Source organism: Limulus polyphemus, unplaced genomic scaffold, assembly GCF_000517525.1.
Source record: "Limulus polyphemus unplaced genomic scaffold, Limulus_polyphemus-2.1.2 Scaffold2017, whole genome shotgun sequence".
NCBI lineage: Eukaryota > Metazoa > Arthropoda > Merostomata > Xiphosura > Limulidae > Limulus > Limulus polyphemus.
Genome location: NW_013667627.1, coordinates 125,920 through 141,004, shown reverse-complemented (window position 1 = coordinate 141,004; position 15,085 = coordinate 125,920). Strand labels below are relative to the sequence as shown.

At 32.3% G+C, this 15,085-nt stretch overlaps 1 protein-coding gene across 1 annotated transcript in view; it reads right to left on the bottom strand.

Annotated features, from left to right (window-relative positions):
- LOC106465671 (TAR DNA-binding protein 43-like) overlaps positions 1 to 15,085 on the bottom strand; it is a 65,070-nt gene that overhangs the window by 40,703 nt on the left and 9,282 nt on the right. The window contains exons 2-4 of the mRNA XM_013925905.2: positions 6,513 to 6,685; positions 4,920 to 5,060; positions 3,062 to 3,975 (exon numbers count right to left, since the gene is read on the bottom strand). Coding sequence (XP_013781359.2) covers positions 3,062 to 3,975; positions 4,920 to 5,060; positions 6,513 to 6,685 — 1,228 coding nt within the window. The remainder of the gene's footprint in view (positions 1 to 3,061; positions 3,976 to 4,919; positions 5,061 to 6,512; positions 6,686 to 15,085) is intronic.

Genomic DNA, 15,085 nt, shown 5'->3' with positions numbered 1-15,085 from the left:
CTCCTATCTTTTCTATTTGTTGAGATATTGCTCATGTACTGAATCAAACCTAGTGGCCTTGCTCATCTCTTTCCATTTTTGGAACTGGTCCCTTATATATACATACTTTTGTATATGACACGTGAATAACCAATCAAAACCCCAGAATGTCTCTTTAGTGGCTTTCTCAGCCATTTTCAAATAAAATGGCATTATTTCTTTCTTTCCATACAAGACAGCACAGAGGTAAGTCAAGTCTTTAGTCTGCTCAAAATTTCATATTTTTTTAGACCCAAATACAGCTTAGTTACTAAAATCCATAAATTATAATTGAGATTTATGGTATCGATATAGTAATTTATGATTTTTTGGTTATTCAAATGCATATATAAAAACCTAAAAAAAATTATTTCATTTCGCACCCTCCATGTGCGTACTTTCTTAAGGCTTAGCAAGCTATGACAAGCAGCAACCGAGTACAAAAGTCGTAACTAGAAGAGATAATTGTTTGGTTTACTTCTTTATTTACTGATATATGTTTTAAGAAAAATACGTTTCAGAAGTTATTTGTAAATAGTAATAATCTTTATACATATATAATGTATAATAATTAAAATGTGACAGTATTTTACAAAATACTAGTCCACTAAAACACAGCCAAAACAGGTCACTTTGGAGAGACTAAAGATTGGTTTTATATTATTGGATACAGTAACATGAGTGCATGTGCGCTGCATCATTGTAACTTCTGTATTGTTAACCAGGCATGACTGAAAGGTTAATATAATAAAATAATTAATATATATAAATGTATAATGTTATGAGATTTAAGCTATTTAGTCTAAACATTTATGTTTTCGTGTTATAATTTATAGTCATTCTAGAACAAAAAAGCATAATAAATTTCCAATTTTTTCATGGTGGTTACAAGATCAGTCAAATCAACCAAACCTGTACAGATATTCGTTAGTGAAAATAACAGATAAAAATATAAAGTTTATCTTAAGAAACATTTGATAACTATCTGGACATTATAAGGATTTTGCACATGAAATTCGAAAATTTTCTCATGCATAAAAGTAATTTTAATCTTAAAATGAAAATTACTTTGCATGTTGGATAGGCAACATGCAAGAAGAAAAATAGCATGAGAAAAACATTGCTTTAGAAAAAATCAAAACTAAATATCTTATTTTTCAAAAACTACATACTTATAGAACCTTTCATCTCAATTTTAAAAGAATTTCATCCACTAGTTTCATTTTTGTAAAGAACTTTCACAAGAGTTGCATACCTACTTACAATGCAAGTAAGTCATAGTCAATTTAGGCACACTTCTCATTTCTTGTAAAAAAAAAAAATTCTTGTTTACATCTTACATGTTTTAAAATGACCTTTACTACTTATAAGTCTCCATTAAATATAAAAACATATTTTATATCTTCACCAACAACAAGTCTTGCCAGTCATTGTTTAGAAATGTCTTTGTAAGCAAATGAAAAAATGTTAATGTCAAAAAAAAGCAAGCATAGTAGTCTTTCTTGTATTAACCTGTGTACTGATGGCTAGTTACATATATTAGTTTTAAAGCAATAGAAATGTTATTCATAGCAGGACTTTATTAACATACTGTGCAATAGTTGTAACTGTACTTTATTTCTATGAAACAATCTATGGTAGAACTCTGATAGATCAAAAGCATTTAGCTAGCATGCTTCAATGTATTTGATAAAAAATCTCAAATGGAAATGCCCAGTTTGCAGTTTGTTTAGAAAGCACCTAATTCCTCATGCAACATACAATTAAACACTCTTCAACCAAGCTTGGTACAAAATAAACAAGCGTAAATGGATCCTTCATTCTTTAGGCACTAGAAAAAGTCAAAAGACTTAGTGTATGTGTATATAAATATACCCTGCTACCTTGAACACATAACGGGACTTAAAAATAAAAAACAGCATATGTGATGTTGCAAAAAATCACTGATTTGGAGAATAATTAAATGAAAACAAATGCCCTGAAAACTAACATTTGATAAAAGCTTCATTTTATACCATACAGCAAACTATTTTCTGTTGTAACAGTTGTTTTGTGAACTTATTAAGATAAACACTGTTCCAGCAAATTCAGGACTTTATATGTATATACATTTATTGTATATCAAACTTCATTCTTAACGTAAACCATTTCAATACCTGATGTTATATATTTTAAACCAATTCTACAAGACCTAGATGCCAGACAGAAGATACAAACTTGTTCTATTATTTAATCATGATATGAGGACAATCAGCAAGACAATGCAGTACAGCATGATACTCAGTGCAACTAATCATTTCATCAAATGAACTACATGAAAATTTAATCTTTCATAAAATTGTGCATTCAGTTACTCAATCAAGAATATACTTTAGAATTAAACAGACAAGAGGTGAAAAGCAAGAATCTACCATCATACACATGGGAACAAACAAAGGCAAAATAGGCAGCATCTGTCAAGTTCAGAGTGATATTTACATAAAAAGTAGCTCAGGAAGTAGAAAAGTAGCAAAACTACTTTTATAGACTAGTCGACCAAGACTTTGTCTACATGTATCTCTTTGAACTAGGCAGTTGCTGCCCATTTCACCTCAGTTGATTATGAATACTCTGTGTAAAGCATCTATAAAGAACACATGGTTGTGTTATGAACAGGGTTGGGTTGTTCTAGTACTTCACTTTAACATGACATAAATGTAAAAGTCAGTGTTTTACTGATTATTACCCTAAATGAAATGGATGAAACAATATCTTACTTAATCACACACTCATCTTCTTTATTGAAAGAAAAGCTCTTGTTTGATAAAAGCTTTTGCTAAAAATATTATATCACAGTATGAAACTGTAGTTCTTATTACATTAAAAAAAACAACTAAACCAGTAACATATGAGCATATTTACTTACTTTTCTTAGAAAATTCCTTATTCACACCTTCATGCAAAAATAACAACAATAACAACAAAAAACATTATGCTTCACCCACACTTATTCTTCAATCAGACATCATCATTGTATGTTTAAGGTGATACAGACATGCCATACCCTTGTTTCACATCTCGCTGTGGCCAAGGTCCTTGACTGCTATTAGCAGCATCACTAGAAGCTTGGTTTTGATTCATCCATTCCAGAAACCCTGACCTCTGAGCATTTCCCCCACCTGCAGCAACAAGTGATGATGCTGAAGTTGTGTTTGGAATATGAGGATTCTGGGAACTTGCTATCCCTTGGTTTTCTGTTTGGCCAACAGCCTGAGATTGAAAATGTCCTCCAAACAGCCCAAGGCCTGCTTGCCCCAGGGCAGCTGCAAATACAGCTGAACTTAAAGGCAATGCTGCTCCAAGGTTAAGAGCACCCATACCAAGAGTAGGAGGAGCTGTATTTACACCTCCATGACCACCAGTATTACCCTGTCCCCCAGCATGATTTCCTCCAATTCCCACTGTTCCCAGGCCCAAACTACTCCCTAGTGCTGCTAAGTTTGGTATTTCATTATTACGATTTCCTCCACCACCACCACCACCTGGTCCCCCTTGATTCCACATACCACCACCACCACCAATTCCCATATTTCCATGATGGGGCATCTGACTGCCACCAAAAGGACCATTTGGTCCTGAATTTCCTCCAAACCCACCCATAGGTGGACCACCATAACCTCCTCGACCATCCATTCGCCCGTGCATTCGTCCATGGTGACCTCCTCCAGGTTCATTCTTTGGGACAGCATTACTGACATGTATACTAGCACCTTTAATGATGTGATCTTCCCCACACAGACTTTGGGCCACCTCTGGATCCATAAATGTCACAAAAGCAAAGGCCCGAAATGGCTTGGGGATAAATACGTCAGTTACCTCACCAAACTTTGAGAAGTATTCTCTGAGATCATCTGCTCCAAGGTCTTCAGTACAACGGCCAACAAATACCTTCCTATTGAGTTCTGTTGCTTGGCCTTCCTGCTGTATAGAAGTAACAATTCAAATTTTTATCATTATAATCTGAATGACATATCAAAGCAATATAAAAACATAAATTCAAACTTGTTTCTGAATCTCGTTCACTAACAATATGATCAAAAAGTGTAATCAAAACATTACAAAATTACATCACTTAGCTATCTATGATACTAATTTAGATCACATATATACAATTTTTTAAATTACTGATCTTATAGATCTTATAGAACTAAAAAAAATTGTAGAAAAAAGTAAATACATTAAACAGTACGAATTATTTATGTGAAAATCAAAATATCTAAAAAATAATACTTACAAATCTGATATTTTGCAACATATTTTGTCTACTTACCATTGCAAAATTGTTCTTTGGTCAAACATAAAAATATATTAACAGTAACATACCTACAAATTTTAGGCCTATTTATTCACAACTCTATTATACATAATCAAATTGACAATATTATTCACACATACTATTAAATGAAAAATACGTCTTCCACACTTACTAAGAGCTAATTTTGTTTACAAAATGAGGAAGTTTTACGAATATCATCAAGATATTTTAAAAAAATGTTTATTTACTGCTTTAAGTCACACAAACTTTCTTCATCTAAAATTTCTTAGAGTGCTAACATTACAAAAGTTAATCTGATTAAGCCACACATTACACCATCATGGATATAATGTTTTCTGACAAGTAGCATTTAAAACCCACTAAGTACTATGTTTATATATAAAAACTAGAAAAATAAATAAATAAAAATTTTAAATTTTCTTTTAACAATAACTTTATTAGTAAAAGCTGAGGAATAAACACTGCCACTCAACTATTATGCTGTTTCTGAGTATACCTTCAAAGTTCTGATTAAATACTCTAATAATGGAGTATTCTGTTTTTCCTAAGGTGTTACATAATGCATATATTTTCACAATACATATACCTTTGAGTTTGGTATCTTCACATCACACCACCTTCCATCAATCATATGACGTTTGGAGAGTACACGCAATTGTGATTCATAATTCCCAAACCTGATGAATCCAAATCCCTTTGATTGTCCAGTTTTGGGGTCTTTCTTAACCTGTTATTTTTAAGTATTTATCAATATAAGTTCTTTAAGATATAAAAAAATTGACAAACTTTTATAATGCAAATCTGCTTAAACACTATGCTTGAAACAATAGTGGTGGTACACTGTTATAATTTTCAAGAAAGTGTATTATGAAATGAGCTTATGAATCTATTATTAAATACGAAATCTGCCCATGATGAGTAATGCTTCCCAGCAATGAACAAAGAATTTTCTCTTGAATTGAATTGAATAAAAATAATAAAACACTCAGTTCCACATAAAGTTTACTAGTAAATTACCATAGACCTATTTAAAGACAGTTTGTTGGTGTTTTATGGCATAAAGCACTAAGGCTATCTGCACCGTATAAAGACAGAGAAGTGAAAATGATGTTGCCTAATCATATGGCTTCTGGGGAGTTTAGTGATCTTCATTCATTTTGATCTATGTCAAGTCTTAGCCATTTTTACATTTAGGCATTATTTATACTAGTAAAACCTGTATTATGCTCTTTTTGTGCAATAAAACGTTTTTAATTATATTTAACAAGTAGAACATATTAATCTCATCACTTAAATACATTTAGATTGTAATAAAATATGCTCATACAGTACAATACATAGTGTCTTATGTTACTACACCTATCAAATCACTTTAACAGTATGACTCAGCATTTATTCTGTTCGTATGTTAAAATTATTAAATTTACCATACAGTAACTTATACATTGTGATGAATTTTGTACAGTGGATAGTCATGCGACTAAAACTCCAGTTACTGTATATACTAGAATAAAGTGTCACACAGATTTACATTCACAATGATGGGACAAGAATGAAGGGCTTGCTTAGTTCAACTGTTTTATTACTGTAATGTTGAAATTATACGATAGATGATATTTACTTAAATATCATAAGTGACGAATGTAAGCTATAAATTGTGAGGTGTAACCTACTAATAATGCAAAGCTTCTCTTCTTCTTTTTTAGGTTATTTTTGGAATAGTATGTTTGATAATGTTGTGTGTGAATGTGGATTAGATTATTTCAAAGTGTTGCTGGGAATCTTTATCAGTTTTAAAAAATAACTTCAACAATTTTCATTTTGGGATGGGTTAATTAGTAGCTTCAATAATCTGATTGGCCTTCTGTCATCAGTGCTCTTTCAGAGTAGTGAGGGTATAATGCAGTAGGTTTGGAAAAAGCACATAAAGTCAGAGATAGAGAAACATGACAGCTTGCATATATATTCATTATATTGGTACAAAATATACTTTTTAATGACCACCACTGTATACAGAAATCAGTTGAAGTTATAATGATATTTTTTTGCAAAGATTTACTAAAATAGTAAAAAAATAATTCAACTGGCAAAAATGAGAATTCCTCATGTAATCTTCAATCATTCTAAAACTTCATTTATTACTACATTTTGTAACTTAAAAACACATATGTATATTTACTTGTGCCATTAGCACTTCACCATAAGACTCAAAATACTGCCTCAACTCCTGCTCTGTAGTTTTCCAAGGTAATCCAAGAATGATCAGGTCAGAGCATTTTGATCTGCACTCCATCCGTTTTGTCTTAGCTGTACTGTTTTCCAACTGTTCATCTGACTTGCGCTTATTCTCTGCTGCAATTAAGAAATTGCAGCAAAATTACTTTTCACAGTACATTTAAGAATGTTGTATTGTAATTAGTTTTAAATCTAATTCTTGATATGTTATGCAAAAGACCTATTTAATTATATACAAAATTATACATGATTACGTATTGACACAGAATGAAACCACAAGATTTAACATAAAAGGCATTTCTCATTAAGTTCAAAATTAAGAATAAAATTAATGTTTCTTTACAGCATTGTCTTTATAACTTATTACACTGACAAGCCAAAATAACTAAACACTGTAAATATGTTACAAAATTTAAATATTTGTTTCACCACTAGGATTTATACTATTGTGCCTTGTTTTGATTTACATATAAAAACTAATATTTACAATAAATATTCACATCTGACATAACATCTGCTAAATCCTATCAACAGAAGATATTTAGGATAACCCCTATAACTGAAAAATACTGCCTAACTCTCATATACATATTTGCACTGAGGTTTTTTTGGTACTGTTCCTCAGATGTACTCACACCATAACAACATCACTGATCAATAATCAAAATCAGCTGGTACTTATGTCCTTCAACATGTTTTGTAAAAACTTCCAATGGTCTATTATGGCAATGGGTACAGAGATAAAAGGACATATTTTACTTTAAAAAACTAGTTTTAAATACAGCTTCTTCACTTGCTTTACTTTAGGTAAAATCTACAAATTGAGTCAGAAAAGAAAACTAGAAAAAAAAGAAAAGATATATTGAGCAAGAAGAGCATTAGTGTTAAAAAAATGAAGAATCAAGATATGGTTACTGAAAAAAGTAATAAAGCCTTCAGCTATATGTATGTAGTTGTGGTGGCAAAACTAAACAAACAAAAACAGTTCTGAGATATTAATAAGAATTTTCAATAGAAATGTAAAAAGGTTATTTGAGCTCTCTATAACACTCTATGAAGTTTTTTAACATGTTAAAAGACATCAGTTGCACACTACTAGAATGATGTGAAGTTTTAACTCATTTAAAGTATGTGACAGTTTGAGCTTGTAGAACTGCTTTCTCAAGAACACAAAAAAATTAGTGATATTAATTGTTCAGCTGTCCAAAATCATTATAGAGGTTTGGACATTCTTCCTGTGGGTTTTTGGTTCAGTGATAGGGACATACTAAAAGAAGTGAATTTAATAATTGTTAGGATCATCCTATTACTAAATTGGTGTTAAAAGAATAATCACATCAGTTTAACTAAAGTAATGAGACTTCATAAAATATACTTACATATAAATTCAAAGTAATTTATTATGTAACATGAGAGGAGATATAGCTTCAGTAAATCAGATGATATTTGAATACATTCACAGGTGGAAAACCAAAATGACAAATATTTAAACTATAAAGAGAGACTCAAATATTTTAACTTATTTTCTCTGGTGCACAGAAGCACCATATATGTCCTCATTCATGTGTTTATTAACATGAAATATGGACAACTAGAGATCATGTGGTTCTTCAAAACTCTCCCAGCACATTCACCATTGGGAACGGTACAATTCAAAACCCACCCTTTATTTTTGATGAAATACTGATTCCACTGTTAAACTCATGAAAAATGTTTGCTGCCAATGCCAACTCATACACAAGTCAATCACATCATTAAAAAAATAAACTTGTCTTGACACTTTCACTGCTTACCTCTTTTTCAAAGGCTAGCCCCATCTGGTTAACCATTTTTTTTCAGAAAATACATGATTTCAAGCTGCCCACCTTATCACTTGAAATAATAACACCTTCAGTGTTTCACAGTGATGAATATTCATGTACATATGCAAGAATGCCCTACCTGATCATAAATGAGTATAAACATGATATCTTTTGTAGCATTCCCCTTGATGGAGTGGGACTTTACATCTCTCACAATAAAATCTTGTTTTTGATCATTTACCTTTTTATTTTTTGCAAACACTGCATGGCTTAGTAGGGTATTTCTTTTTATTGGTTGGTGGCATGACAACCAATTCATGTTCTTTGAGTCCACCACTAAGACATGCAGCAACTTGGGGTGCTTCCTCTTCACTATCAGAGGAAGATGGGTGAGGGGCAGCTTCAGCCTGCCAAATTCTGCCAGGATGCCATCAATCACTTCCTTTCTGAAATTCAGGAATGAGAGTTTTTTCTCTGGATTTGCCTGATTGTACAAGATGTGCGAGTTGATCATGCAAAGATCAAACATATACAGAACAAATTTCTTTGTCCACTTGATTGTTTTCCCATGCAAAAAGACATCATTTTGCTATTTGATCAAGTTTGTCAATGCCAGACGTGTCTGTTGTAATCGAGGACACAAGTTGGTTTTTGGATGGGCAATTGTCCCTGTTTGTCTTGCCAGAATCCTCCTTTCTGGAATTATGAAGTGTGGAGATCATTTTTATTGACCATTTGTCTTTCCACACTAATAAAAAACCAACTGACCCTTCTGCAGTCTGTCGGCTTCATGCCACAGAAAGTGATGGGCACCTCAATTCAGTCTCAAAGTTCCATACACATGGTTCTTTTGCTAATCTGCCAGCAAACATTTGAATAGGGCGACAATATTATAATAATTGTCTATGTATAGCTCATAGACAAACTGATACAGGTATTCCAGGAGAACATCACAGACTTGCTGCAACGTTTTTCCAACACCACAGTAGAAGTCATAGTTGCAAACATATCCACTAATAGACTCTGAAAGAACATACCCTTTCATCCTATATTTGACAGGTTTTTCAGATTTTAAACATGAAATATTACACATTTAGGGAAAGTTTTTCTTGTGGGGTATATACAGCTTTAAACTTGTTTACAACATAATCATAAATTGGCCGAATTTTATAGAGTCAATATTGACAATTTCTGGGATGTGCATTATAGTCATTGAAGTGGAGAAATTACAGTTTCAGTAGAAATTTATCCCTTGCCAGAGTCTGAGGGTAAAAAGGTGTAGCTATTTTTTTATCACTATTCCAGTACATCTGAATCTTGGGGTATTTTACAAAAACAGACAAAGTTTGTCAGAAGTCAAATCATTCTATCATCTAGCACAGGAATATTTTTTCTAATTTTAGTGTTCTTGGAAAAATTGTGCAACATAAAGATCTGTCTCTCTGACAACATTGTCTATTAGTTCAACAGTTATAAACAGTTTGAACCACTGAAGGCAGGTCTCTGTATTATCTTGTTGTATATTTACACATGGAGTACCAGTGAACTGATGTACACGTAGAGGTCTGTCTACATCAGTCCAGCCCTCCACCTATTTTCATTTCTCCTACCCAGGTGCTTGTGCAGGACCAGCTGTAGCACAATTATTACTGCCAGTATTAGGCCCACATGTGCATTTATGCCATTCATGTCCACATCACTCAATTCATCATTATTATTCTAATCACTTTCATTTTCATCATCTATATTATATTTCTCAGAGTCCTCTACATCTTCTGCATCTGAATTATAACTAAAACAGTCAGATTAAGAGTCCTCATCAGCAAATATTTCTTGCAAAATGTCCTCAGCAGAGTGATATGAAGCTTGGGCATCACCATCTTGGAAGTCCTGGAAGCAATCCAAAAATGTGAGTCATATTTTTGGTTTTGTAATATCCATACAAAGTACGAAACAACCATGATGAATGAAATAAAATGGAGTCTGACTAATGTATTTTCCAAAACACTCATTCTAATTTCATGTTTTGACAGGTGGTATGGCACATACAGTACTTTATTGTGGGTGAAAAACTGAAGATTCTCAAAGATAGCAGCAGAAGTGTTAACTGGAGCATAGGCCTACCTGTTACAAATCTTAAACTTGTGTCAACTCATCCTATTACTCTCAGAATGTAGCACAAAGAAATCAGATGCCTTTATATTCTTAATCCACCCCAATGATTTTGTAAACCTCAATAGGATCACCTCTTACTCTTCTTTTCTTAATAGAAAAAAAATATAACATATCTTAACCTATCCCAGTAAGATACCTCTTCCATTTAAGGAATCATGATAGCAGACCTCCTCTGAATCCTTTTCAATAAGTCAATAAGCTTTCTTAGATTAAGAAACCAAAAATTGTATAGTATTTAAAGTGAGGTTTAACAAGTGATTTGTACAAGTAATTATTTCTTTTTATATATAACCAATATGTCTATGAATACAAATGAAACTGTTAGCTTTACTACCAGCAACAGAGCACTGCTTCAATGGGTTGAGTGATCAAATTATCCACCACTATGTCAAGATCCTTTCCTTTAGGCATGCTACTCAGTAGGTTTCCATCTATATTAAAAGTGTGATCCAAATGCATTATCTTGCAATCACTAAAATTAAAGACCACTTGCCATATGTTTATCCAACTTTCCAAGTGCCTATGTTATACCTCAACACAGCTAGAAATATCCAAGAGTTTAATGTCACCTGCAAACTTTAGTAATTATGTTCATATTCATATCATTATTGTAAGTCAGAAAAAAGTAGAGGCCTAAGTTTGACTATTCGTACACTTTATTAGATTTTAATACCAACATTTTGTTTTCTCTCTTTTAACCTTCAAACAATTTACTTAAGTGTAGTCTTACCCAAACCCTACAACTATAATTTTCTTTGTTAATCTTGTATGTGGCACCCTATCAATCCAACTAATTTGTGTCCAAGTGAATGTTCTTTCATTTCTGAACTTTCAGTCTATTTACCTCAGGATTCACGCTTAAAGTATTTTTTAGGGAGCCAACCAGGCCCCAAAAACATGCATTTTTAGTGGCCCGCAGCAATTTTTGTTCAACTTGGGGCATGATGATGGGTAAAACAAAATGTGTGGCCTAGCTAACTAATAAATTAATATTTGCTGTAAAATTCTTATCAATACTATAAGTGTAGTTGCCAGTTTGGCTGCCACTTTTGATTTCATTCCCTTAAGTCACACACACACTATCCTTTTTTGGTCACACCTGTTTTTCACAGCTAAGGTGTTTCTGATTAGATATCACGACTTCTTGTCAATACACACCAAAAATCCATGGCAAGTAAGAAAGTGACATTCAATAGTAACCAACATTAGCTTTAGAATCGCAACCCAATTATTCGATATATACCTATACTTTACATTACCAACCAGATTCTTTAAAATATATGGTGTTAGTTTTGTTTTCTAAAATAGTGTTAATCACTTCTTTTGTAGCAACACCAAGGAATCTAGATTAACAGTTTCTTGTCATCACCCGCATCTACTTGGTACAACCATATGAAGCATCATTTATCTTAATTGCTTAAGCTAATATCAGGTGACTCTAAACACTCTTTGATTAGGAGAATTTCATAAAATTTCTTCTTTTTGCCAATTGTCAAAATTAAAAGGCTTTTAGTTATATTTTTTGATACTATAAATAAATACTATGCTGTTTTTGGGCTTAGGATTTTTCCACAGTAGGTGTATGCGAATTGTTAGCGATAAATTCAACGATAAAAAACAGCATCCACTTCACTTGTTTTCGAATAATGTATATATATATATATATATTCAGAACAAGTTAAATGTATGTACAACAAAGTCTACACACTATAGATATTATAGCCATATCATAAACATTATATATGCAGTTCTCTCCTTGTCAAAAGTCCACTTAAGTCTGTTCAATTAATTTAGAATTTCAGTTGATAAGCTGAACTATATTTTCTATTACTATTGCACTAGTATGCTGTGTGTGATTCACTTACAATTGTGGGGCGAGTTACTGTAATCATTTGGTCTTCTCTCCTCTGAAGATCCTCTGTTCCTTTTGTCAAAGTGCACTCAGGCTGATTCAATTACCTTAGAATTACACTTTGACGGAGTAAATTATTTTTCTTATCTCAGTTTGTACTGTTAGTTTTACTCTAACATATTAAACATTAGGCATATCACTTCTATGTTACTTAAATTTTCCTTTTGAAACTTTACTTTCTTCTGCTATTATCTGTCTGCTGCTTCCTGTTTGTCTCACGCTGTTTATATCTTTATCACTTAATTGTTTGTCCACTTTCTATATTCTTGACATCAGTGTATTTCACATGATGTTCAATAGTTTCAACATCAATGAATTATTAACAAAACCTCCCACAATAGTTTGCTCTTAATTCTCATTATAACAAAAACTAAACAATAATAAAATATTAACAAAAACAAGTCAATCAATAAGATCTAAATTAAACAGTCTTTTATATCATGACAGAATAATAAACTTAACCCATACAATTCTTTCAAAAACTTTAGCTAAAAACTGCTAATCTAGTTAGTTTGGCCTAACCAATACTTATGCATCTCCATGTGCTTTCACCACATAGTGTAGCTGCTCTAAATCAGCTGTCTTCAATCCAAAAGGCAAAAAACAACCCACTTTTACTCTTAGGTGAAGCTGTAGTAAACATTTTAGACTGATACCTCCTGTGACTTTTCGCTAGGCATGCACAACAATTTTGGTCAAAATTGAGCAGTTTTTGTCGAATAATAATTTTGAACATGTGGCTTAGGTTTAGACCAAATTTGATACCTAATTGTAAGTTGTAATGACCTATCTGTGTAGCAAATTTGAAAAAAAAAACCCCATAAAAGTTAAGTATGTTTTGCTATTGAATAAAGTTTCTGTACTTTCATGCAAAAAAAAAGAGAGAAGAAAGAAAATTGGAGATTTTATATCTTGTGTATTTCTCAATGGACTGCCTTGAAATTTAGTATGTGAAATAAGGGTCCTGTAGAGCACATCCACTGAAAATATGTGATAGCTTGGATTACCATAGCCTGAGCTACAGAAAGTGGAAAATTGTTAAACTATCCTTTCTGTTAATAATACACAGTATGTACTGTAGGTTGTTTTGGCCACACAACACAATACCATGTGTCTTGATATGCTAGTTCCAAGAACTTATGTTAAAGTTAGTTGTGGCTCAACAAACATGATTGCTGATTGGTTGGATTGCTTCTGAATGAGAAAGACTAGATATTTTAAATTTTTCGAGTAGGAACTAAACAGTTGAAAAACAAGAATCATGAAGGTAGGCAATTGTCTTAACAGACTGCCCATTGCACCTGTAACTAACGGGAGTGTATACATCTTTATCAACAGTAATATCTCGTGATTTGAGACAAATGTCAAAAGTGACACGTTGTAAGTGCTGAGATTTGAAACACATTAAATGAAAGCATGTGCCTTGAGCCAGAAGGTGATAAATTCTAAATAACCAGCATGATGTGGGTTTTCTTTATCATAATGCATTCAAATTTGTTATTTCTTTTTCACTTTTTAAGGTCAGAAAGTTGATCATTACATATGCACTAAAGGTACAAGTAGGAGCATTTTTAAAAAGGCCAATTTAAAAAAAAGTCTTTCACCAACCTGTTTGATATTAAAATGTGTAGTGATATCGAAAGACTTCGAACTTATGCTTAAAGTGAGTGTTGAATTTTGACAATGAACCTCAACAATTTGTTTGTCTCTTACAATGATCACATAACATTATATATCAATCATATACTAACCACATGGTCAGTGGCCAGTTTTATTTTACACTTGTTCCAATATAAAATGGAAAAAAGATTGTGATTTTTTTTTCATGGCACATTTATTGATAACTTCAACCATTTCAAATTTAATGAAGCTTCAAAGTACATTCTCTGTAGTCATTACAATTTTTGAGGTTAAACTGTCAACAATACTACACAATGACATCATCAACTTTACATATTCGGAATTGGGTCGACTGTGTGCTATAATTATTGGCAAGCAGTGATTTCTGATTATGACACGATCTGTAAAACAGTAATATTATGTTGTTTTTGTTTTTTTACTTTTGGCTAGTGTAGTCTGCAAAGTTGGATTCAAAAGTGTTTGCCCTAACATGTACAAACAATGTACATGCAGTAAGGTAGATTCTCCAAACAACTTACAAGTTTGCAATTTTTACTTGTCTGTTTTTGGAAAGTGTTGACAAAAAGGAACTTGAACATACATCTTTCAAATCAGCGAGCCTTGATGCTGGCTTGGTGTCATGTATAAAAAGTTAAAAACTAGCATTCTGATTAAAAATAGACAGTAGCCACCTTTATAAAATTTCAAATACACACTAAATTTCAAATTTTATAAATGAAATTTTGTATATCAGTTCTATTACACTAATACAAAAAGTTTGAATATTGGGCAATATTGGTATTTACTTTGAATACACAAGTATTCATAGTGACTGCATTTGTGGATTGTACATGACTGAGATGTGTTTGTAAATTCGGGAAGATCCATTCATGATTTGTCATAAGCTCTGTTCATTTAAGAAATGCTTAGATCAATTGTGGAATCAAAATTTTAATGGCACTTTTGATTTTAAGAGACCACACGGGACACCTAACAGACACTTTTTAC